The sequence below is a fragment of the Ascaphus truei genome, chromosome 1 (genome assembly GCF_040206685.1).
Source record: "Ascaphus truei isolate aAscTru1 chromosome 1, aAscTru1.hap1, whole genome shotgun sequence".
In the NCBI taxonomy this organism is placed as follows: domain Eukaryota; kingdom Metazoa; phylum Chordata; class Amphibia; order Anura; family Ascaphidae; genus Ascaphus; species Ascaphus truei.
In genome coordinates this window covers 133,604,675-133,631,712 of record NC_134483.1, presented here as the reverse complement: position 1 = coordinate 133,631,712, position 27,038 = coordinate 133,604,675, and the positions used below count along the sequence as shown (strand labels likewise).

Sequence of the window (27,038 nt, the reverse complement as noted above, 5' to 3'; positions counted from 1 at the left end):
TGCTGTGCATCGGAGGGGCTTACCTGACAGGTTAATGTAAACCTTCCAGGATCTATATGCATTTCTTCCTGCAAGTGCTTTCTTTACGTACCATGGGACTGGTTATATACTGACTTTTCTATCAATACTCAGTCAGGATACAGCTAGCATTGTGCTACATATTATCCATTAACCTCCACCAGCCTATTGCATTTTTTCCAGCCATTTATTTCCAGTGATTCATCACTTTGATATCACTTATCCTCCTACATTGGATGTTTTTCAGCAATTGATCGAACATTTCATGTTTTCTGTATATGGATTTTTATACATTCATTGCCTCCTATGTCATCCCTGTTTATTAAACTTGCCCATTTTGACATTTACCATTATATATTTTTACTATTGCCCATTATACTGTTTCTTTGTATTACAAAATGTGTGCTTTTTTTTATTTCTTCCCCAATAGAATCTCGTTGCGATGGACTATGGGGTGATGTCCTGTTCATAATGAGAAAGTATACCACCTGTGCTATAAGTTGTATACATTTAAAATTCTTTACACAGGAGCCATTTAAACTTGTAAGTCTTTAGCCAGATGTTGTAGGGTTATTGCTGTATATAGCAACATGATCGGTGATTAGTTTACCATTGCTGATTCATACTCTGAAGATCTCACCATGGAGTTTTGTTTATTCAATATAAGGGCTGTTCTATTGTGTGCGCACGGGAGTTATAGAATGGCTGACTAACCTCAAACTATAATAGGACTCCAAAAAGTGAGGAATATGAAAATAAATTTGTGCCACTACTGAAATGTATACACACGTCGCTCCCAGTAGCACAGACTATATACGCATAAAATGTGCGGCACGTTCATTCGCACGCACACAGTATATTACGAGCCTAACTCATCTTAGTTTAATCGTCAGCATACTCTTGTCATTATCATACAGATATCTGTAATGTGATTAGATGCTAATGTGTTTAGATATCATTAAGCATCTGACAAGGTACTGATACTTTGTGCTAGTCACCAGATCCCTTGGGGGGGGGAAAAAAAAAAAAAAAAAAAAAAAAAAAAAAAAGGAGTAGGACAATATTGGAAATGGTAACACCAAGCTAATGAAACTGCAGCCAAGTTTAAAGGATCTGGACATTCAGCTCATGTTGTTTGGAACATCTGTGCATGATCTTGACAGAAGAAACATGCCCTTATGTCTGCAGAGCTGTACAGTATGTACTTTATACAGTACCAGCTATAGAACAAGCCAGGCTTTGGTAGACACAAACCACATGAAAACAAGTTGGTTAATGCTGAAATATTTATTGCACATACAAAAACTTGAATATAGAGTGACAATGCACATTGTGATTCTGGCATTTAGAATTTGCACAGATTATACACATAGGTGACTGCCAAGAAACACCAGGTGAGAAATATTTCCATTATAATAGGAAACTAGCTATATTTTACCAGTAATGCGAGGCCCTCACATTTAGGTCAGACTAAAGCAAAGGACACAGGCTGTAAATTTATCTACAGTACTTTTGGCAAATGAAAAATGCAACTTCTCAAAGACTTGGGAAACAAGGGTAGCCATTAACATACTGCTACTAATGACACCATTATAATGACATTGTATAGGACACTACTGTAATCAGATTCCTGTAATTTTTGAAGTGTCACCTTTTAATATCAAGCAGATTTAGCACAATAGAGATGGTTTTACTGCACTATGTGCTAAAAGACAAAGCATAGTGCAGAGCTTAGATGGAGTACTCAATAAAGCTCTCGTAACTCCAAAGCACTGGCAACAAGGACTCAAGGAATCTCACACGCTATTGTCATCCTGAAAGTATCACGTTGAAAAAAAAAAATCAGTCATATTTCAGGTTCATATGTAAGGGGCATTTAGGTCACAATGAGAACCCCTCTGGTATCTTATTCAAGTGGGTTGCCAATAGTGGCTTAAGTGAAGTGGTTAAATTAGTGACTTGTAAAAAGGAAACAAATACATGCAGTGTGTAGGGTTCAATTCAGTCTTCCTGGCTGGTTGTCTCTGCCCCTTCACATTTGTGCACCCCATGCGGAGACCCAGCCAACTGGGGGTAAAATGGACCAACCATCCAGTTTAGTGGTGTGTTGTGGACAAGATAATCCATGACATCATCCAGAGAAGCCTTCATTTTTTGGAGCTGTCCTCTGCTGGTGGTCAGGAGGCCGTCAGACACTTCTCTGAAGGAGGAGGCAGAGTGGAAGTTTTGGTAAACGTCTCCAGCCATGGTACCAATACTATGAGCTTTGTCTTGGATGTTCTGAGGCAAGCCTTGCATGCTGGATACCAGAGAGAGACATGTGGTCTGAAGCAGCTGAGACACGTTCTGGGCAATTGCTAGTGTGCGAGATTCAATGTGCTGTGGGGGAAGAAAAAAAAGCCACAATAAATAGAATGGTTAGTCTATATGCACACCAAGATTCATTTCTATTAAAATACGTCTGTCAATTTAAAGCACAAAAGCTACAGCTATTGGTAAGGTTGAATAGCAGAGTTCATTTTTTTTAGTGAGCAAAGACTGCAATAGTTGTAATATTTACAAGCTTATGGGTTGAAAAGGCTAGTGTTTGTTAATGTTACACAATCCAGTGCTCAGTACTACAGTAACATTTCAGACAGTTGAGAGTTTATATTGGGAAATTCAGTGCATTCTTCCTGGAGTTGAAGTTCAAAAGTTAATGTGGCCAGCCAAACATTTATGAATTTACTGTATATTATATTTGCTCCCAGAACATTAAGGATAAGTGTTGTACATTATTGCTCCTGAGCACCTTTCAAGTACAAATGCAGAAACATAATTACCTCAGCACTTTGAGCCTCATCAGTAGCAGACTGTCCTGTGCTTTTCTTCCACTCCACCCATGAGTTGTAGAGTTTCTCTTGGGCATTGTGCATCTTCTGGTTGGCGCTGTGTATGTTCTTCCTTGCATACTCTATCTAGAAACAGAAGCCATAACATACGAGGCTTTGCATCACAAGGTACAAGTTCAGTTCTCTACAGAGTTGGAGCAGTCTTTGCTCTGACCATGAACTGGAGGAACTTTCTACTGGTGAAATATGTAGCTCTCCATAGACTGACATACAAGGTAAAGTTTAAATTGGCAAAATAAGTTCTGCGCAAAAAATATAATAAATAAAACTCCACGCACCATTAGTGAAAAAAATGACACTTTAAATTAAATATATAATTTAATCATAGCTGTGCATACCTCAACCACTTGTTTTACTGAATTGGCTGGTAAAGGTTGCAACTGAAATTCTTGCACCTACCAGGTCAACTGTATGATGTAGCTGAGAAATGGCTTCCTCACTTCTGCATTTGACATCCTTGACCCGAGTCAGCGTTTGCTGGTAGGCACGCTTGCGAAGTTTTGAAGAGAGTGACCCCAATCGGATGTAGTAGTTGGGCTTCTCTGTTCCCACTTCAAACCCTTCAACATTTGTGGCATCTGGGAAGGAAGGGAGGGAGGGAAAAAAAAAAATTGGGGTAAAGTTTGCTTTTAATGGTTTCTATTTAACCCTTTGGGTGCACCAGTAGTGGCTACCAGTGTACCTAATGGAGGTTTTTTTGCAGCTTGTATCATGTCTAGAGTTGCCATGGAGAACGGACACAATCTGTCCAGTGAGGAAATTCAGAAAAAAAAACCATGGTTATGTGACGGCAGTGCTGGAGGGGCATTGGCATCCTGTCAGAGTTAAGGATAAGGAGGGGGAGATAGGGCTCTGGATTTAGACACTAGCACAATGTCCATCCCATAACTTATGGATAAGTACACTAGGTGCAGGTCAGAGGAAGGCCAATTGCAGCAACTCTGTATATGGAGGTTAGAGATAGGTGAAAGTCAAAATCCATTTAGTGGAAATGTTCCATTCAAAAATCAGTTCTGCGGTGTAAATCAGGAGACAGATTGTGCCCATTTCAAAAACCACCATTGGATACAATCCACGGATTGGTTTGTCAATAAAACAGAAAATGCCCTCAAGATTCATCTACAGACCAAAAGGAACCAGTCAATCCACAGCAGATCCAAATCCACCAAAAACTTTGCCCATCTCGAATGGAGGGTAACAGAAGTGATCACACTGTTGTACATCTTGCCAGAGTCTGGATATAACCAAAGACACTGAGCAGGTTGAAAGCGCTTACCCAATTCTTCCTCAGTCAGCGGCAGGTATTGATCCAACAGAGTCTCAGACTTGGTCAGCGCAGTATCAACTCCGCTGCTCACAATCTGCACAACACTGCTTCCCAGGACGGTGTTAATGCCGCCATTCACAACAGCCTTTGTCATTTCCACACTTCCATGGACAGCACCTTTTGTTTTATCAACTACCCCTGTAATGCTGTGCATCACTGTGTCTTTGGCACCAGCCACTGCATCAGATGCATTGGAGATCACCTACAAAAGAGGATAAGATAGCAAGGCAAGTGACAGATCACACGAGGTGACCTTTATCCCTCATCTGTCATAATGGCTCTATTGCCAAAACAGAGGCATCAATAAAGTGATCTATTGCATTAAGCTCACTGTTGTACTAGAATACTGCTATAAACAAGTGTGGGGCACAGCACTGTGAGCCGAGTATTACTTTTGGAGCGGCTTCAACAATCTGCAATAAGCCAACAGCCACCAGGGAGTCAGAATATAAAGACCAACTGCCTCAGACCGTACATAATATTTTGCAGCTCATGAATTGTCATATTTGAATAGTGCCAAATAGTTTTAATTCTTTTCTCATATACTTGCCTTATCAGTAGGTTGATACAGAATAGGCAGCTTTTCTTCAATTTTATCCAGCCCCATGCAAGCATAGTTGTTGGCAAAAGCAACTAGGAGAGAAAAAAAACAACCTTTGTTTTATACGGATGGCACAACTACATTATACAGCAATAATGACAAATCCATTGTGAAAGGAAGTAGGTGAAAGGCAGTGTCTAGCCTAGACAGGGGGAATGTCTTGTTACTGGGAAATGCTGGAAGTACTGTACATTTGGCAAGGCTCAGGGAAAAAAAAAAAAAAAAAACCCTCAAAACTATCCAGGCAGCAATGTTGGATTGAAGAATGCCATGAAGTTGTAGTTAAAAAGCATTCTGTAATAACTGTAACCTTATTTTTGTTCAGGGAGGGAACACTAATGTGTGCGATATGACAGGTCATGGCAAGAGTACAGGTTCACCATACAGAACAAACATGTCAGCAATTTACACAACATGACACCAATGTCTCACAGACAAGGTCAAACTTACTTTGAGGCTCCAGTTTCTGTATGATGGGAATAGCACTGGTGATGGCCACTGAAGTGATGGTCTTCACGCTCTTCTCTGCCACATCACATACAGATTTTAAGTAAGGATGGTTGTCTTTGGTGTTGACATAAGCAGAAGACACCATATTGTAGGTGGAGCTCACCAATGGCAGGTTAACCAACCTGGCCACCACATTCTAGGAACAGAAGGATGGAAACACAATGAAACAAAGCTGCATGCAGTGGGATGTTCAGTTTAAAATGCAGCTGGTGCCAAGCGTCAGTACAAATGCTCATTAGACAATGTGTCTTTCTGGGGTAGTTCTGATTTTAAGCCAGAAAGGGAAAGAAAGCTATAACAAAGTACCTTTAAGTTACAAGACAAAGAAAAGGAATACTTCAGCCAATGCACATCATACCCACCTGCTGTTGCTCAACTACTGCAGTCATCTTGTCACGTTTGATCTGAAGACAATAAAAATCAACATTAGATCTCACTAAGAGCACAGATCATATAAACTACTGAGATATTACTGAGGAAGCCACGATCCTTAGCAGAGAATTGTACTGAACCCCAGATCTGAGCCACATGGAGGCTGGGAATAGGGATACAGGAGGTTCTGCAGCCCTCGGGTTTATATATAGTTACATTTTGGAAATGCATGTATAGGACCCCCGCACAAAACTAATGTTCATGCACTACTGCCAATCTGTATTTAATATACAGTGAATATAGTTTTAGAGCAGCCTATGTCGTCACAAGGAACATTTAGGAGCCCTAAAAAAGTGCTGTTTAATTAAGAAAAGGATCCGGAGTCATTACAAATGAGGTGCAAAGAAACAGCAGCCAAGCTGTAAAAGTGCCGCCCCGAGACCAGCAAAGTATCCACTCACCGGAGTATCCGCTGCAGACACAGAACTATAGATTCCTCCGCACAAGTTCACGTTCCACTCTCCGAACACTGACTGCAGCACAGCTTTGAGCGCGGGTATTTATACCCCACAGGCCACGCCCTCCTGCTCCCGCGAGACTCTCTCCTGAGTCTGACAGATCTTCGCTGTTATCAGCTGGCTGGGGGAATAGCGAAGTGACGTCACCGGGCTGCTAGCTCTGCATGTGTCCCTGGTGCTGGGTAAAAGCTGCTAAGGGGCAGAGATCCTGGCGCTGTGTGTGTGAGACTTATTGCTGCAGCTTCATTACATTAACATACAGTGGGAAAAGGCTACTTAGGCTCCACCGAACTGTTGTGCTGTCTGTGTTATCTTTATACTGGGGGAACGGAGATGCTTATAACATATATATTTGTATAAAATAAAAGTGTACATTTCTGAATAAAAAAAAGTTTCTTACTGGAGTTCAAACACTTTGCTCTGTAATATCTGGCCTGTAAATTCCAAAAGACTAAGAATAAATACTTTTTTATATTGTGTTTTGTATCCCCATAAATTTGGGAAAACTTTCAACAAAAAGGAAGTGTGTGTATGTGTGTGTGTGTATATATGCATGTATATATATATGTAGCCAGGTCCCCTCTGGCTCCCCGGTTCCCCGTTCCTTCCCCCCTTACCTCCGCCAGGGCGGGGGCTCCAGCGGGGGTGAGAGCCCCCGGCGACTTTAGTGGCAGGGTGCTGCCATCTTTATTGTGTACGCGCATGCGCGGACGCTCGCGGATACCCAGAAGCGACACGGCAGCCATTACAGGGAGTGAGAAGTGGCAGAAGAGGCGCTCCATAGTAAGGGACATCCCCCAGTGTGCACATGCGCAGTTTGCAGCGGTAGCGGCCATTACAGATTGCACACGCAGCCCCAATAGAAAGAGGGCCATGGAGGACTACAGCCCCCAGAATACTTAGGGGCAGACAGGCCACCTGACGCCAGGGAGCCAATAGGGCTTGCAGCTTCTCCTGCTGGAGACATACATTGTTGCGCACAGACCATGCCAGTCAGTTGGTGCTGGGATAAGGTAGGGAGGTAGTGTGTAGGGAGCAAGTGGCTCTTACACTAGGCCAGGTTACCCCCCTAGGCCCCAGCTAGGCCCAACTCACCATTCAGTTTATGGCTGCTCTAGGGAAGGCCCCTGCAGTTAGGGACTTTGCCCTGTTAGCAGTCAGTTTAGTCAGGGACACAGCTGTAGTGCTGCGTGCTCTGACAAGAAGGGTCAGTGTTGCAGTGAATCATTCTCTGCAGAGCAGAGACAGAGACTGTCTGGGTGGTGAGGTCATCAGAGGGACACCATCCACCAGGAGGAGGACGCCATCGCTGAGGATTCGGGGCTGGACACAGACAGGTCCTCTTCCATTGTTCTGCGGTACCCGGGTGCAGGAGCACCGGGCAGGTATCATCCAAATCACCAAGTGCACCACCTATACATTTCATTTTAGTGGGCAGCACTGTTCCACACCCCGGTGGGGGTGCGGGACTATTGGTGACTTTTGTGGACTCCTGAGTACACAGGGTGTGTGTTAAAGCCCCGCGAGGTGACCGGGTAGTTGTGCCTAGTAGTGTTATAGAAGGAAGGTGGTGACTCATGGCCTGTGTGCAGCCCCTTGGAGGTGGGTACAGTCCATGAGCCTGCCCCTTCCAGAGTTTTACAAGGGGAGTAGCTAAAAGTTAGTGAGTCTGATTCTGGTCCCCAAGGAGAGAGGGAGGCTGTCAGTCTTCCCTATCGGGGGAAAGCAGGCCCACTCTAGGAAGGACGTCCTAGAGGTTATCAAGATCAGAGCCCCACACTATCGGGGAAGCACCATCTAGAGGTCCTGGGATCTCAGAGATACTATGCTGTCATGAAGAGCTGCTGCAGCAATCACCACAATAAATCTTGTTCAAATGTACCTCTGCCTGGTGTCAGTTCCTGGGCAGGAGAGGTGAGAAATGTAGAAATGGGGGCTGACACCCATATACCCTGGGTTCCATCACAGCTGGAGGCACTAACTAGAGGAACCAGGACCTATACAAGGGCTCATTGACTAGAGACTCCAATGGGTTACACTCTAACAAAGAAAAAAGAAAAATAAAGTGCGCCAAATATAGATGTTACTTCAAATAGAGGCTGAAAATGATATAAGATAAATACAAAACAAAAAACATGTGACATGAACCAGTCCGGAGCGTATAGGGTCTTGCTAAATGAGTTAAATAAATGTGTAAGAAAACCACAACCCAATTAGTACCGCAGCTTCTTATAACAGGGAACCCCAGTCCCTGATGATAACGTAACCGCAGAAAGAAAAAAGTTAGAAGCGCAGTCAAAAAGGGGTAGTGGTCAAACTAAACACCTTTAACATAAATCGTGTCCTTTGGATCACCGTCCAGGACAACAGCGAAAATACAATATATAACAAAAACAATGTTAAAATAGATGCTGTGCAAATGGAGCTGCTTTGCAATTGCACTCAATGGGTCTCCAAGGGGTTAAAAACGGGAGGTTCCCGGTGGAAAGTCAGAGTCCTGAAAACCGTGCACTGCCCGGGCAACTGTCGGTATAGAGGGGTACCCCAGGGTTGAGCCAATACTCAATGTGCTCACCCTGTATCCACTGCTGGTCCGTGGGGGTCCGATGGCTCTCTCCAATCCCGCAGCTTGCTCCGGTTACGCTGAACAGGTAGACGATACCGCACAGCCCTCCGGGTGTCCGGGTCTGACGTCACTTCCGGCTGTGACGCACAGACCCTTCCCGGTTGTCTCTGGGCTGTGTCCATCAACTCCGATCCTCCTCCACAATGGTAATAGCCGATGAACAGGCAAACAAGCCTGAAGCAAGTGCTGCTGCCTGGAGACAATTCGCGATGTTGCTTGCTCTGCTCCGCTGCACTGAATGGAAGCAAAACCCTATGCTCCTCCTCCTACGCGTTTCACCATTAGATGGCTTCGTCAGGGATACCACAGCACCAGTCCAATGATAATTTATAGCCTTGTTAATTGCTAATTCTCAAATTGATCCTCATTAGACTATGGGCCTCATGCAGTAAGCGACGATTATGTGAAATCGGCAAGCTTATCGATTAGTCATGTTATTGGCGTTTTTCCCTCTCCGTATGCAGTAAGTGCCGAATACATTCAAAATCAACCAGAAAACAAATCCGCCCACTCTCACGATGATGAGCCGATCACACACAGGTGTATCGGCGTGCGTGGCGGGGTGCTGTTAGGTTGCACAATCACAAATCTTGCTGAATCAGGCGAAACAAGCATGTTTTTGATTGCGCGCCATATTTAAAGGCAACGTGTACTGCTAATCATTCTCTGTGTTGTTGGGAGTGAGAGAGAGAGAGAGACGCACAGAGCTGGACGATTGAAGATTTGCATATTGACTGAGAGACTTGTTGTGTATTGGGTGAGCTTTGTCCTTTGTTGTTTTGTTTACATCTTTGTCTTGTTTTATATGTGGAAGTGGGTCGTGTGATTGCCTGTACATTTCTTGTCTGTTTTTTGTGAGTGCTGGAAGTATGCCCGCAAAGCGTGGGAAGAGTGATGCTGGTGGGAGTGGGAGTGCTACTCGTGGGAGTACGCGTCGAAGTGAACGTTCTGTTCAGGGGAGTGATGTTGCTGGTGCACCGAGTGGTGTTGCTGGGAGTGGGAGTGCTGTTGTTGGGAGTGGGAGTGCTGGTGCTGCGAGTGGTGTTGCTGGGAGTGGGAGTGCTGTTGTTGGGAGTGGGAGTGCTGTTGTTGGGAGTGGGAGTGCTGTTGCTGTGAGTGGGAGTGCTGGTGCTGGGAGTGGGAGTGCTGTTGCTGTGAGTGGGAGTGCTGGTGCTGGGAGTGCTGGTGCTAGGAGTGTGAGTGCTGGTGCTAGGAGTGTGAGTGCTGGTGCTAGGAGTGTGAGTGCTGGTGCTAGGAGTGGGAGTGCTGGTGCTGGGAGTGCTGCTGGTGGCGCAGTTGCTGATGGGGTGTCTGGTGGTGGCGTGCTTGCTGGTGGCCAGCTTTTGGAGGCTCTTCCATTGGAAGAAGGAGAGTCCAGTCAGCACCAGCCAAGCTCTGACCCTAAACCTGCTCGGAAAAAACGTGTGGAGAAGCCACGTAATCCTCGCTTCAATGACCAGGAAAATAGGGCTCTTGTCACTGGCATTCTGGAGCACTATGACAGTCTCTATGGACATTTAGTAGGTAAGTGTAACTTTACATTTATTATTCAAATACATGTGATCCTAGGTCATCTGAGTTTTGTTCATATGCAAATATGGGTACACAATATCTTTCTATGTTCATTAGTGTGGAAACACAGCTTTTTATCATGCCTTACAAGGACAAATAAACACAGGCGGTCAATTTGCCAGAACTGCATACAATATGAATGCAACCTTGCTTACATGTATAGGTTTAGTAGTGAATGCTCATGTGCTGCACATATTACACATAAAACAGCATGTTTGCTATCTCTTGGAACAGCTAGCAGTGTAGGAAACTGGTGCTTATATTATTATTAATTTACCTCATATCTTTTATATGTTTTTCAAGGGCGGACAAGTGCAGCAAGCAAAAAAGAAATGTGGGACACAATAGTCATTGGTGTCAATGCCTGTGGGAATAGTGTCAGGGACAAGTATCATTGTCGGAAAAGATTTGATGATATTAGGTCCAAATTGAAAAAGAAAATACAAGACCAACGCGTGCATGCTACTGGCACTGGAGGTGGGCCCACACCACAACGTCTCATATTGACTCCATTGGAGGAGCTGCTTCGGCCAAAATTACTTACCGTCGTCGTGGAAGGCTTGGCTGGTGACCGTGACATTGGAATTTATCCGTCACAATTTCCAGCAGGTGATAAATATTACTGTACTAGGCGTGTCGTTGCTTACAGTTATTTTGCATATTTACACTGCTTTTTATACTGTCTTCACAATATAAGCATACCTGCATCTATATATGTATATGTCTGATTCTGTATATATATATCTCAAAATAGACATATATGTAGTAGTCCTACTAAAAGCAGTAACTAATATAGCACGTGCCATTGCGTGCTCATTTACATGTGAATTCCCAAAATGCATAGCTGCAGTGGAAGCAATTGATGGTGGGCGAAGATGGGGAACAACAGGGTAGTACACATGTGTAACACATGTTCATGAGAAATTATTAGTAGCTACAGGTACAGAACAGAAATATGTATCATATTATTGTGTATTTTATTGATTTTACTCCGACAAACATGACATTACTGCCTATTTTAAGCATGCATCAAAGAAATTGCATGTAACGGCCTACAAACATCACTGGCACTAACACATCTATAGTTGCTTATGAAAAGGTCCATTTTTGCTTTATGTCATATACAGACAGCATAATGAGGCACACGTATCATATGTTATGTCATTGTTTTCATAACTTAAACACTGCAGATGACTACTTAGCTCATCTACCATTGTGTTAAAGCAGCTGCAATTAATATCTCATCACAGCATACACTTCAACAGAGGGGGTGGGGTTCAGCACACACACTAATTACAGCCTCATTTCACGGTCAACTTAGTTCACACCATTTGCACCTGTTTCAAGTCATTGAAAGGTGTGGCTGATTAGGCTTTTTGGGGAAGGGAATACCTTTCTTACAACCTGAATAGCACAACTGAAGTTAATCACACTCATTTGAAAGCTTAACTCTAGCTACTAAATGCCCCAACAACTCATTACTTATCAAAGCGTACGTCACACATTAGTTCACTCATATCTATAGTTGAACTACTATGAAAGACACATTATCACACACTGCATGTGTTGTCTTGTTGAGTCACAGCCACATTCAGGTGTGCCACATCTTCGATTAATGTACCACACATATCCTCTACCAAAAGCAACACTTTTTGCAATATGACCACCTTCATGATAACCATTGTGAATGGTCATCTCATGATAGTTATGTACATTATGATACTGATATCACTACACAACATATGATTTTTATGTACTCATTTAATCTATTTATCCTCACGCATTACTGCAGAAACATAGTATGTTGTATGTTAGGGAACTCAAAAATTCTAAGTACACAGGCATGTACAGTGTTATTACAACTATTTATGTTCACTTTCACACACATTTTCGGTTAAGGAACTGATGTTGTTAGTTAATCATAAATACAGAACATACAATAAGTGTTTGTTCAATATTTACACATGTAAATGTAAAACTTATGTTATTGTTATATATAGTTGCCCCTGGAGGACATGTGTCACCTGAGATGGAACAAGTGTCTTCACCTGGGTCAGCCAGCTCAACACTACTAGAAGGTGAGTGTATCATTTGCTGGCCATATAATATGTGCTCTTCTATATGTTATGTTGTCATGTGCATTATTTGTTTTGCACATCTTCTTTAAATAGGATTACTTAGTGTCAGTGAAAATTAAGTGTAAGGCAACATGTATTGTGTTAGTGATGTTAATTATCATGTAGGACTTCTGAGTTTAGAGCAACTTTTCATTCATTCATATTTCATACTGAGTCCAAACATTATTCGTAAGTCAAGGTAGTTTTTAATGAGGTTATAAAACGTATGCTAACATGTTAGGTGTTACTTAGGACACAGTACAATTACATAGTAACACAGCATACATTAACATGCCATTTAATAATGTGTACATTTCTTTTTAGAACATCATGGTGATGAGGATGATGAGTATGATGAGGATGACGCCACAGAAGAGACTGAAATACAATCATGTGACCATGAAGAGGTGCCAATAGAAACTGTTGTACCGCCAAATCGTCCATCAACTTCCACATACGATGCAATTGTAGCTTCAGAGGGAAAAATAGTGGACGCAGAAAATCGTCGCCATTCAGACATGATGACAGTGCTGGAAAGGATGATTGGACTGCAGGAAGAAACAGTATCACAATTGGCACATCTCCACAGAGTCTTCATTGAAGTGCCTAAACAGTTGCAAAAAATCAACACCTCATTCGAAGCATTAGTTGTTCAGCAAACACAAGCTAATTACTGGAGAATGACTAATGTACCACAATTCAACACCTCCCAGCCAGGATCTGTTCATGCAGGTCAGTTTTCACCACATTCATCTGATATTCATTCACCAGGCCCAAATGTTACCGGTCAAGTAGCAGACATTGCTGTGCAGGTTCCTGATGACATCCTACCGCTGCCATCTGTACAAATTCAGCAGCAGACACCTACAAAGGAGGCGACAAAAACAAAACAAGACACACATGAAACAGACTAACCATCACTTGTGCAGTGTCTACCAACTTGCTCACATGTGTCACTGGGCACAAGCCCTGTCCGTGAACAGTCACTACCCAAAAGCCCTGTAGGTGAGTCGCTGCCCAAAAGCCCTGTAGGTGAATCGCTGCCCAAAAGCCCTGTAGGTGAGTCGCTGCCCAAAAGCCCTGTAGGTGAATCGCTGCCCAAAAGCCCTGTAGGTGAATCGCTGCCCAAAAGCCCTGTAGGTGAATCACTGCCCAAAAGCCCTGTAGGTGAGTCACTGGCCACAAGCCCTGTAGGTGAGTCACTGGCCACAAGCCCCGTAGGTGAACAGTCACTGGCCACAAGCCCTGCCCGTGAAGTGCCAGAGGCCACTCAAAGTGGCTCTGTTGTGCCTAAAGTTGGTGGCAAAAGAAAAAGGAAAATTCAAGAGACAACAAGCAGGCCTGTTACTCGCTCGCAAAAGGAACAAAAAAAATAAATGTTATAATTCAGAAAATATGTCTTTGGCCTTGTTTTGTTGACTTCAGATTATCTAATTACTATTGTATGTATGCTGAAGACTGTGTTGTTTCCAAACTTTCAACTATGTTCTTGTACACGTGAAGTTTTGGAAATGTTAACACTCATAATTAATTGTGTTATAAATATTTATGTTGTAATCGTCTGTTCAGTAATGGTCCACCAGGAGCCAGTTGCTAAGTTTAGAGAAGCTGCCATTGACTTTGCAGCAAAACATTGCATTTGGGTGTGTTAATTGATGTAAGAATTGCATATGCATATTAGTCACATGCAATTATTAAAACACCTAAGTAAGTGCAAACATCTTTCTTGTACGTGTACAGCAGGATTATGTGTAAATTATTACTTACCTTTGCCTTGCTTGGCCATTGTAATTTTGTCCTTTAATCAGTTGTGTGTTCGTTTCTATAACATCTCAGAATGTATAATAATATATATACACACACACACACACACACACACACACACACTGAGTGAGTGTGAGTGTGAGTGTGAGTGTGTGAGTGTGTATATATATATGTATATGTGTATATATATATGTATATATGTATATATATATATATATATATATATATATATATATATATATATATATATAGTACTATAAACTGGTATACACAAACTAATACACTTCATGCTTCCTTGTGAAAACACTATTTTAATAATACAGGCCTAATGTTTGAGAAATATCCTAAGTATGAGACTCTAACAGTATTGTGCTTAAACAAATGTTTATTACTTAATTCAATCATGTTTCTCACCATTTAAATAGGTTTCATACAAGGTATACTTAATGCCATCAATGTTGTGTGTACTCCTGCAATATAAAAAAAAATAAAATATAATATATAAATATATATATATTTTTATAAGAGATATATTTATATATATATATATATATATACACACGTATTTAAACTCATGCAGACAGGGAGTTAACCAGACTTTCACATACACACAGAAATGTAAGCGGGGAAAAAACATTTCTTTTTGCAGGTGTGTTTTTACTGATATGCCTGGCTAAGAAATATTTTCACACACTGGTCTTTGTTAGTTTTCAAAAAAACACTATGTGAACGCATTCAAAGTCTAGGGATGTTTTTCACAAACGAGATAAAAGAAGGAGAAATGTTTCTCCCACAGTCCCATATCACGAACCACAACTGTTAACCCAATTAGACAAACAAATCCAATTGGCGTTTGAAATAAGGAGTCAAAGTAGTTAGTTTTGTTGACCTTGACAAGGAAAAACAGGAGTTTGTTAGCCATTCAGCACATTCATTTTGATGAGCAAATAACACAGACCTGCACACAGCTTTTGTGCTACTCAGACATGGCTGATGAATTCGTTAACAATATTAATCCCCTTTTAGGGTATAAGTACATGATCTGTGAAGCCATCTTGAACAGTCGCGGACAGAAAGCAAGCACACGCCAAATCGATGATTTCATTCGAGCAAAATATCCTTATTACCAAGACCGTAAGCATGCACGGAATTTTAATTCCTCAATAAGATTCACTTTATCAAGTAATGACTTTTTTGAACGTGACCAGGATAAGCTACAACACACCTATGGTTTCTGGAAGATTGCCCCGGAAAAACAATTTCTCCTGAAAGACGGCACTTATATTGTCGTGAAAGGCATATTTATTCCTAATGGCAATAGCAATGTATCCGCTACTACTGATCCGTTTGAATCGATACGTGCTGCAATATCTGCAGCCTCCATTCCTGAAACCCACATTGTACAAGAACAAAAGTACTATGATTATGTACCAAGCCTTTCAGCTGAAAATGCATTGGAATGGGAACCCGAAGAAATGAACCTACCTCCCGACCAATTATTTGAAGAAAGCAGTGGCGATTCCTATGAGCGCATCCTGGAGGAGATATGTGCCATACTGGATTCAGCGGTTGGGTTAAGCGTGGATGAAAATGGCTTGCATTTCTGGAGCGACCAGTTGCAGCCAGGCGAAGAGTTAATTCTAGAAGAATGGTAAATATAACAATCGTTATGCGTTGACTCTGCGTTTAAATTTTTTTTTTTTTTGTAACCACCATTTTCACTTTCAATGCGTGGATACAGCGTAACATTGCAGACTGCATAACATGTAGCGATCACAAACAAATTGTTTCCTAATACAATATAGTAGGACCTGAAAGAGTAGTACACATTGCTGACGGAATAAATATACGTACTTTCCTATCCCTTTAAACATATTAGCAACATTTTACCATTACTCTAACACATACCTGTTTTGTTATCATGCAACATCTACAACATTGAAAACCGGGTCCACCACGTATGACGTGGGACCCTTGTCATGGGCCAAGGCGTCCTTAAAAAGGATTAGTGATGTAAGTCCCGCCCCCAAGCGACGTGCGCGCCTCAAAGCCTATTGGCTGTCATGTTTTGTTATTGTAACGGTAACTGCAGTGTGTGATGCGTGCGGCTCAGTGTTTGTAGGCGTACCCTGGGCGTTAGCCGAATGTTAATTGAGTGGGAGGAGTGTTAGCGTGCGTTTCACGCTGGCTTAACATGACGTCACACATATTGCATTTGCGCATTGTGTTATCGGCCGTGCTTTCTGTTCAAACACGTCTGTTTAAAAAGAATACAGATGTACTCGTTTAGAACGAATGTAGTTTCGTCTTCATTGTATTTGAAATAAAGATGTTATGTTTACTGGTATTTTCAACATGTATTGAACGCACAACGTACGCTTTGTTTTGCGCATGCGCTAACAGTTAGTGGAGCCAAGCGTGAAGTGCGTGCGCACACAAAGATGTGCGCGCACATCTTTCAGTATACAGGCAACGTTCACTTCTTATACATAGTTATGCCTGCTACAAATTTAAAGAAACATTACATACTGATGAACAGTTTTACTTCTAACATATAAGTGACTGACGTGTGTATCTACACAATCATATAGAGCTGCGTAACGCGTTGTCACGGATGCATATCTAGTAAGGTGCCATCTTTGACCATCATGTGTTTGCTGTATTTCAGAGATGTCGGGGAAGATACAATCGGATCAATGTATGATTTCAGAAGAGTCTACCTTTATATGAGATGATTGTGAGGAGGAGCCACCGACTACTATACTACATATGGAACTAATTTTATATTGCTTGCAGCGCTTATTAACAAACAATTAAAAATGTGATACCCTTATGCCTATATTGCATAAGCACTTAATTAACATAATGATGTTGCAAAAGAGTGCCTCATGAATTTTTATTGAGTGTTCTTTAATGACTACTAACATTTTATGACATGGTGTGTTTTATATATAACAACCATTCCCACTCTGCTAACACATTTGTGTATTCTAATATGTAATGGAACGTATGACTGTCGAAACTATGTAACAATAATAATAATAATATGAGCATGTTCATGTATAGGGCTGCTAGTTGTACGCAGCGATTTACAGACACATGTTTCAGCCTGAGGTCCCTGGCCCGTGGAACGTACAAATGTTTTTTTGCCGCATGAGGCACAGGGAGATAAAGTGACTTGGCCAAGGTCACAAGGAGCCCACACCGGGAATTGAACCAGACTCCCCTGCTTCAAACTATCAGTGCCAGTGTGTGTCTTTACTCAGTGAGCCACTCCTTCTCCCAATGTAAAGGACACTTACAACCAAGTAGCCATTTATTTTTAAAATCTCTTGTTACATGGGTATGTAGATAAAATGGTTTGGGACTGTAGCAAATAATGTTACTGGCCAGATGTTATGGTCCCCTCCAATGCATGATGTTCTGAATATGACATCACCATCATGTTATGAAGTACGTTTCTGTGTATATTTCATTAACCTAACTAACTATAGTTTACTGTGTTTATTAATCGTTTAGAAATACATAGTATAGTCAATATGATGATATAAGCTACCATAATAAAGCTGGTGTTATCATTTGTCGGTGTTATACATGGATCCTACACCAATTGATAGAGACACAAACAGTTGTCTTAAAAAGTGTGTCTATGCTAGTGATGAATGTGCTCCCGTAAGTAAACAAATAAGTACAGTTATCCCCTTTTCTCCAACCACCTCTATATTACATTAATGGAAATTATAAGGAAACATACATAAAATGTGATGAAATGTGAGTAATCATTTTGTAATACAATGCACATGAAAGCTCAAGAGTAGCTAAATGCATATACATGATACAGAAAGTACATATATGTAACATTTGTGTTTAAACCAATATGTTGGGTTTTTAGTTCCAATAATTATAGGAAGATTGAGGTAGCCACATCTTATGAGAGATGTCAGCAAATATACATACCATGATCAGTCATACTGGAGATATACCTATAATGCAAAGGAACAATATATAAATTGCAAACATTGACATGCCATCTTCAGTACCGTAAACAACACAGCAAAGTGTGTATTTGGTGTTAAATGTACAACACCATGTATATTTCATGACATTCAAAATGTAAATCAGCCTGGTGTACACATCATATGGATGTACATGTTACACTGCACCAATAACATTGTATGTAAGCATACTAGAAGCATGAATGATTATGGGCATAATATGTGTTTTGTCTTAGCATAAGGAATAACACAATGCTAAAATATTATTGCTTTGTTACCCAAGTTGTATTCACATACACACAACTAAAGTACAATTGAAGAGGGATTATATAACCTGTGCAACAATAACATACCGGTGCCACATCCCTTTGTGCACACAGCAGAGAAAAGAAAGGTGTGCAACCCATATTCATCTGTGTTCTAACAGAAGGTTATATTAAGAAACATTATTGTTAATATAACATAATTAAACTATAAAAGTAGTACTAGGAACATATGAGTTTGTACTTACAAGAAAAAAATGAATTGATGAGATTCTGTCGTGTCTAGCCACCACTGGCTGTTTGTTCATTTTCAGCAGCTACATGGGTGGGATGCTCGTCTACCAAAGCCTCAGCTAGGTCTGACTGTACATTGTGCCTGAGTGCAACATTGTGCAAAATGCAACAGGCAAGGATAATATCAGACACTTTTTGAGGCTTGTATAGAAGAGCCCCACCAGTTCTGTCCAGACACCTAAACCTGGTCTTGAGTAGGCCAAATGTCCTCTCTATAACAGATCTTGTAGATATATGGGCTGCATTGTACCTGTCCTCTGCTTCAGTTTGAGGGTTTAGCACCGGAGTCAAGAGCCACGGCCTAATTCCGTATCCTGAGTCACCTATAATGAATGGAGCACACATAAGCTGACATTAGTGATCAAATTGTACAATGCCAACATTCCTAAATCAACATGTGTTTTGTGTTAGAACATGTAAATATGTACTCACCCAGCAGCCAACCAGGTTCAAAATGTCCCTCTTCGAACGCATGGAAGACTGAAGAGTTCCTCAGGATAGAGGAATCGTGACTGGAACCAGGGAACTTGGGTACCACATGCATTATCCTCATCGTGGCATCACATACCACCTGTACATTGAGTGAATGGTAGTGCTTCCGATTGCGGTACACATGCTCACTCTGACTAGGTGCAATCAAAGCAACATGTGTGCAATCGATTGCACCCAGCACAGATGGTATCCCTGCTATATTATAAAAGCCAGTCCTGACTTCCAGCCACTCTGTTGCCTCTGTAGGAAAATGAATATAATTCCTAGCGCGTCTATTGAGTGCATAGAGAAACTGGGTCAAGGCCCGCGAGAATGTAGATTGCGAGACCCCGCCCACTATGCCCACAGTTGTCTGGTATGTCGCGGAAGCAAGATAATGTAATGAGCACAGCATTTTAACAAGCCCAGGGACTGCACGACCTCTGGCTGTGAAAAAATCTAAATCCCCCCTTATCTCCTCATAAAGAGCTAAGATTGCTGCTGAACTCAAACGATAGCGACTTACAATCTCCTCCTCACTCATCCCATCTAACAGGGTTCTCTCCCTGTACAGACGCGGACGAGGCACAAGTTGTCTCCTCTGTCTTCTCCTCTGATCTCCTGTCCCTCTACCTGTCCCTCGGCCTGTCCCTCTCCCTGTCCCTGTCGTATCCGCGTCACTGTCACTGTCCCTCGGTGTGTCCCTACCTTGCCCTATATCATTCTCTTGATCAGCAAGCATGTCATAGAAAAGAATGTTCCTGCGTCTCCTAAACATTCGCAACATTTTGAAATGAGTAGCTGTGAATGAGCAGGTAATGTGCGTCCTTTAAATAGGTATGTGATGATGTCAGGTGACATAGTAAAATGCAAGGTGTTACATTAACATAATAAAGTACTTCTGTGGCAAGCTGTGTGCACTTGTTGTTCTAAGTATTTGTTGTGTGTATTCTGCAGGGAATGATGATATTTGGCAATGATGTGACGTGAAGCTTTGTACAAAGATTGCTTGCAAATAAATAGTTGCATGTGCAATGCATGTAACACTTGTGAACGCAAGAGTCAGTCATGTAATGAGACAAAAAGGCTGAGATTGACGTGGGAAAAGTTTTGTGTAACATGTGTAATTATCCATGTTATTGTGACATGTTGGCAACAATGAATAGTCGTGTGCATATGCATGCATTTGTGTAAGGAGGATAGTTGGTATAGAATGAGTTTACAAGGTGTCCCAATGATGAATTACTGTACATGTGTGTATAAGTTAGGTTGAAGTGCTTGTAATGCAACGGTTACAATGTAAACATGCAATGTGATTGAGCGTCCAATAAGTGACGTCATGAAAATAGGGAGGACCCAAAAGTATATGTAAACATGAGAAGACAGATGTACATGAACGTTTAAAGATGCGTGTCACATTACAAGCATTGTGTAATGTAAAGGAAGATGAATATACTGTGTATGTGTGACATGTGTGACATGTGTAACATCATGTAAATAATTGTCGCTGAGTTGAGTAAAATGTGTGATATGATGTGAGGTTCTCCTTTAAGAGTGTAGTATAGTATTTTCCCTTGCCACATCATCACATGATGAGTAATGTGACCCGCAAATGCTGAAAACATGTAAAAGTCGAATGTTATGCAAATAAGACACATCAGCTGTGACACAATGCAGGGAATGCCCCCACACTGTAATGCAAATCCCCCTTGTATTGTGAGCAATGAAACGTAAACAGTACTATACTGTTATACGTCCCCGCTCCATTGACTTCCATTGATGTACAGAAGATTTTTTTTTTCTAAGTGCCGTTCCGGCAGCCTTAGCGATCGTTCTCCCGTCCAAAATGCCAACTTTAGTTGGCGGGAGAAATCGGCCATAACATCTCAATTTCGTAGTGCCGATCAGCCCCGATAAGCTGTTTTTTTTTGTTGAATCCAGCCGATTTAAAAAAGTGGCGATCAGTGTCGAAAACAGGCTTATCGGCAGGCGACTGGCCATAACCAAATTATCGGCTCCGAAACCTGGCGATATGAAGCACTTATCGGCGCTTACTGAATCTCAAACCCAATTTTGGCTATAACATGGCCATATTTCCCTTATCAACGCTTACTGCATGAGGCCCTATGACTGTTTTTGAATGATACTAAGGTCTCAGTGGACTAGTGCTGGTGATATAAATGACTGGTCCATGTCACAAAAACGAAAAAAAATACACAATTAAACAGAAATGATTACAAATAATTTGGTTAAAAAAGATATCTTAATGTATCTAATTATAGTATAAATGAATAAAAAGTTTACTAGACAATTGAAAACACATATTGTACAATGTATACATATACAAACAACATAAACACATAAATAAAGACAAGTGGAATGAATGTGTATGTTAATAGAACAATCATGAAATAGTTACAAAATCTAAAAATAGTTAAAACACTCATTAATTAAAAAGATATAATAGGAAAGCAAACAGTAACTAATGGAAAGCTAAAAGACCCAACTCCTCATTTAAACCCACTGGACTCATAGTTTGTAATTTGAAGATCCAGTAGGTCTCCTGTTTTCTACGCTGTAATAGTCTATCACCTCTCATGGTTGTTTTATTAATATGTTCGATACCCACAATGGATAGTCCCTCTATATTCCTATTGTGGGTTATTAAAAAATGTCTTGAAACCCCATGGCCAAGGAAACCTTTCAAAATGTTTCTTCTATGTTCAGTAAAACGTTCCTTTAAACTTCTCTTTGTGAGACCTATATAGTACAGGCCGCAGGGACAGCTAAGCAGATAAACAACGTAAACAGTATTACAGTTAATAAACTGTTTAATTCTAAACCTTTCTCCAGTTACTTTGGATGCAAAATCTGTACTCTTATTTACAATGTGTTTACAAGTTAAACAATTGGTACGTCCACATTTATAGCAACCAACTGGGCACGAGGGTAACCACATATTTTGAGGGGTAACTGTCTTACTCGGTTTGTTTTCACTTCTTTTTAGAATAGTAGGGGCTAAAACATTCTTCAAATTTCTTGCTCTTTTAAAAACAATTCCTGGTCTGTTTTTCAGAGTTTTACCTATGATCGGATCATTTAAAATAATCCCCCAATGCTTTCTTAAAATCTTTTTAATATCATTGGAAGCCCCATTGTATTTGGTAATGAATAGGCAATTGTCTCCATCCATGGGGTCATTACTATCTTTCAGGTCTGGTCCCCTGGAGATCTGTTTGTCTTGTATAAGACACTGTCTGTTCTGTCCCTTTACCTTTATTAATGCTGCATCCAGTCTGTCTTTTTTATACCCTTTGGCTAAAAATTTCTTATAGAGTACATCCGCTTGTTCCTCAAAATCAGACTCTTTCGTGCAGTTCCTAAAAATTCTTAAAAGTTGCCCATAAGGTATATTGTTAATCCAAGCCTTTGAATGGTTGCTGGTCCGATCCAGATAACTATTTGTGTCTACTTTTTAAAAAAATGTTTTGGTTAAAATTTGATCCCCCTCACTAAATAAAACCAGGTCCAAAAAGTTAATAGTTACTGGATCATGTTCAAGAGTAAATTGGAGATTGACATAATTATTATTCAGATAAGCATAAAATTGTAAAAGCTCTTCTTGCGTACCCTTCCATATTATTAAAAGGTCATCTATGAACCGTTTATAAAAAGAAATATTATTAAAAAAGGGATTGTTCTGCCAAATGTTCTCAATCTCCCACTTACCCATAAAAAGATTGGCAAAGCTTGGGGCAAATTTCATCCCCATAGCCGTGCCAATTCTTTGTCTTGTTTTAAAAAATATTCTACTGCTTCTATTCCCTTCTCATGAATGATGCTTGTATATCATGCTGTCACGTCACAGGTTACCCATAAAAGATCATCAGCCCATTTCATATTACACAATAAATCTAAAATATGTTTGGTATCCCTTGTGTATGATTTCAAATTCTTTACATGAGTCTGAAGAAATGAATCAACGAATTCGGACAAATTTGAAGTTAATGAATTGATCCCCGAAATAATTGGGCGACCTGGTGGGTTTGTGAGACTCATGTATCTTAGGTAGGTGGCACATTACCGGTGTACTTGGGTGTTCCACATAAAGAAATTTAAATTCTGCTTGATTCAGGACACCTTGCTGTGTCCCATCTTTTAATAGTTGTAAAAGATCTTTCTGGATTTCAATGAGTGGATCTGTTTTAAGAATGGAATATGACTCTCCCTCTCCCAGAATCCTGAGGGGTTCCGACACATAATCGCTTCTATCCTGAATTACTATTCCTCCACCTTTATCTGCCTGACGGATTATAATATTTTGATTATTTTTTAAATCATCTACAGCTTTGGCTTCTATTGGTGTTAAATTTGGTCTTGCCTTAGGGGGATGCTCACAGAGGGACTCCAGGTCCTTCAAAACAAGATCAAAAAACACCTCCACATTGGGTCCTTTAGATTGTGATGGGTAAAAATTGGACCTAGGTTTAAAATTCGAGTGTATTGTTCCATTCTGATTTACCATTGAATCCAAAAATGGCTCTGCTTCTAAGGGCCCTTCATTTTCCTCCAAAAGTGCAACCATTGATGCTATACATTCCTTTTCTTTCGCCTGCACAGAGCTATCGTAGATAGGAGCAGTTTTAGTACCATTCTTTAAAAAATGTCGTTTTAACATTAATTTTCTTATAAACCTGTGCAGGTCAATGAATAGATCAAATAAAACTGGTCCATTAGTTGGGGCAAAAGAGAGACCTCTCTCCAATACTCTACTTTGGTCTACTGTTAGGGGAAAACTAGACAGATTAAAAATACTTCCCTGATTGATTTCCCTAGCTATTTTACATTGTCTCTTTCTTTGAACTTCCTTGCCCCCTCTGCTACCTCTCTTTCTAGCTTTTTGAGGTCTTTTTGTGTTTGTATTAATTGTTTCTTCCTCTTCTCTAAGAGTAGTATTTCCTTCTCCCGAACCTCTTTTAAATCTGGATCTTTCTTCTGCTTTGGATTTGGGTGGGTTGCCTTCTTTCATCTCCTTTCTCTCTCTAAAAAAGACCCACTTGGTGTATTCCTAAAGCTTTCCAGAAAACCAGACCTTGTTTTCGGTCTCGCTCCCAGATTAGCTTCAATATGTGAAACCTCATTGATCCTAAATGTATCTGAGGTGGGTCTAAGTGAATCTAGACCTAAGTCTTTTGTCGTTGAAAAACCTCCCCTATTTGGGACTATAGAACTAACAGCCAAAGGCTTATGGTTTAGTTTTTCATTTTCTCTACTTCTAGCTTTTGGTGGGGTAGCAAGCTTCCTCCCTGGGTCTATAGGGTTTCTATTTGATTGTTCAGTTTCAAAGTTGCCCCTTCTAGTATAGTTTTGATAAAACCTACCCCCTACATGATGCATGTTTTTCTGGGGTCTAAAGCTCTCCTTTTTCTCATATTTTTTTGCTCAATTTCTTTGTTTGTTTGTGGCATAATCTATATAATCCCTGTCAAACTTCTTGTCTTTAGAAGATATTAAATCTTCTTCAAATCTCTCGAGTTTCAAATCGGTAGTTTCCACCAGATCACTAAATTCCATCGTATCACTAAACAATTTTAATTCACTCTGTAACTGGTCTATTTCCTCTGCTAGATTTTCTAAAATCTTTTCCCTATATGTGATGAGTAATCTCATAAGGGCGAAGGTACTAACATCCAGAATTTCATTCCAGGATTTAGTAAATTCTAAGTCATCAAAGGTAGGTTCCTTCAAAAGCCTTAAACCCTTTGGGGCCCTTCCCTCTTGTAAATATTTTTTGAGAAAATACACATTCCACCAATGGCGTGCCTCCAGTTTAAAAAGGTTCTCTAATCTGACGAATTCGGAAGAGAGATCACACACATCTTCTTCTACAATTGTCGTAGTGTTAATATGTTTTTCACCAATATGATGTTTATTTCTTCTAGTCACTCTCTCACTTCCTGTTCTGAAGCTCGCCATTGGTCAATGTGATATTAACCGTGAGATTTATACAGCAATATTTGAAAAAATTCTGCAGACAATCAATCGTATAAAATTGCCCAAACAATGTTCTAAGCCTGCAGAGAGGTCTCTGTGTCCTTGAATTTTGTGGACTATTCTAAGGCAACACTTTGCAACATTTTATCTTGGAGCCCTGGGGGGCTGCAAAAATTCTTACCACCCAGATCAAGCTAGCTTTGGTGGCAACCTGAATCTAGGAAGAAAGGGTTGTGGTATGTTTTCCCCTTTTATGTGATCGGTTGTATGTTAGTTTATTACCCCTTGTGTCCTGCAAGTTGTGTATCTACAATCCCTGAAAATTGTGTGATCTGCATGCTTTCCGTGACAGACATTTACTGGTGATAGCGTTCGGATCAGTGCTGGAATTCTTGCAGGTCTCCCAGCACTGAAAATGTTTTGGCATTAGACCTCAGTACTCAAGGGCACAGTAACATAATCCCTTCTGCAACTGATCCATTCCCGGCTTGATTTAGCCAGCAAGTTAGCCAGCAAGTTAGCCAACTACAATTTTTGAGACCCTGCTGCCTTTGCGAGCCCCCCTCTCTTTCTCTTATACTCCCTCCTCCTCGCTCACACACGCCTCCTTGCTCTCCCATCCCACTCACTGTGTCCTCCTCTCTTCCATCTGTCTCTCATATTTCCACCCTTTGTCTCACTCACTCTTACTCCTTGCTCTTTTACCTCCCTCTTTCTCACTCTTCCTCCCTCTCTTATACCCCCTCATTCTCACGTAATCCCCCATTTCTCATACTCAATCCTCCCCTCTCCTCACACTCAATCTTCCCCTCACACTCAATCCTCCCCTCTCCTCCCACTCAATCTTCCCTTCACACTCAATACCCCTCTTTTTTATCCACCCCCCTCACACTGAACTCCCCCATCCACACACAATTTCCCACACACTCAATTTCCCTCCCCTCACTCAATATCTCCTTTCTCATCCCCCCACACTCAATTCTCCCCCCCCCCACAAACACACACAAACACACACATCTATCCCCCAAACACTTTTTCCTTGGGGGTCTATTGGCCTGCTTGGCTGCTCCTGTCCCAGCCATGTGGGTGTCAGAAGCTGCAGAGCACATGCAAAAGTAAGTGCCGACCAGGGAAACGGGCATGGAGAGGTGGAATTGACGGCCCTGCAGCAGTGGCCACAGAACCAGCAGCCAGACGTGGAAGTTGGACTCGACCTCTGGCTGCCACCATGCCCAACTTCCAGCTCCCCAGTGTGAGGTATAGGGGGACGGTGGTTACACCACAGGAGGTAGAGACCGAAACACAATAACTGGGAACTACAGAGACTGAACCAAAGACAAGCTAGTAGCTCAGTGCCGAGACCTGGAGTTACCAAATGTGGGATTGTCCAAGGTGGACCTCATCAATGAGTTCCAAAGGCATGACCACAAGATACCACAGAACATTGCAGTCTTGGGTGCAGTCACCCCCAGCCACAAGAGTCGCTCAGATGAGAAGCAAATCAGCTCCAAGCTCTGATAGCAGAACAAGTGATGGGCTAGGATCACAGGAGCCCCTGACCCTGCTTCACAGATTGTTGGTCGATTTGGGCTCAACCCCACACCTACGAAGAAGTTGACAGCTATGCATCTCCTAGGACAAAGGGAAAGACATGATTGTATCATGTACTGTATCATGTACTGTATCATGTACTGTAAGTATATAT

The 27,038-nt window shown here is 41.2% G+C and overlaps 3 protein-coding genes and 1 long non-coding RNA gene across 4 annotated transcripts in view; 2 read left to right on the top strand and 2 right to left on the bottom strand.

Annotated features, from left to right (window-relative positions):
* LOC142492387 (perilipin-2-like) overlaps nt 1-27,038 on the top strand; it is a 447,955-nt gene that overhangs the window by 288,535 nt on the left and 132,382 nt on the right. The gene's annotated exons all lie outside the window — the stretch shown is intronic.
* Nucleotides 1,291-6,287, bottom strand: LOC142492325 (perilipin-2-like). The gene is made up of 8 exons (XM_075594981.1): nt 6,181-6,287; nt 5,710-5,751; nt 5,288-5,483; nt 4,787-4,869; nt 4,186-4,438; nt 3,309-3,487; nt 2,841-2,975; nt 1,291-2,397 (listed from the first exon to the last, which is right to left on the bottom strand). Exons 2-8 carry the CDS (start codon nt 5,734-5,736, stop codon nt 2,020-2,022), a joined length of 1,251 nt encoding a protein of 416 aa, XP_075451096.1. The 5' UTR covers nt 5,737-5,751; nt 6,181-6,287; the 3' UTR covers nt 1,291-2,019.
* LOC142469735 (uncharacterized) lies at nt 10,747-13,990 on the top strand. Its single transcript, XM_075576340.1, has 3 exons — nt 10,747-11,044; nt 12,436-12,513; nt 12,877-13,990. The coding sequence occupies exons 1-3, from the start codon at nt 10,768-10,770 to the stop codon at nt 13,464-13,466; spliced, it is 945 nt and encodes a 314-aa protein (XP_075432455.1). The 5' UTR covers nt 10,747-10,767; the 3' UTR covers nt 13,467-13,990.
* Nucleotides 18,661-19,594, bottom strand: LOC142469732 (uncharacterized). Its single transcript, XR_012789074.1, has 3 exons — nt 19,301-19,594; nt 18,823-19,191; nt 18,661-18,731 (listed from the first exon to the last, which is right to left on the bottom strand). It is a non-coding gene; the product is annotated as an uncharacterized LOC142469732 (long non-coding RNA).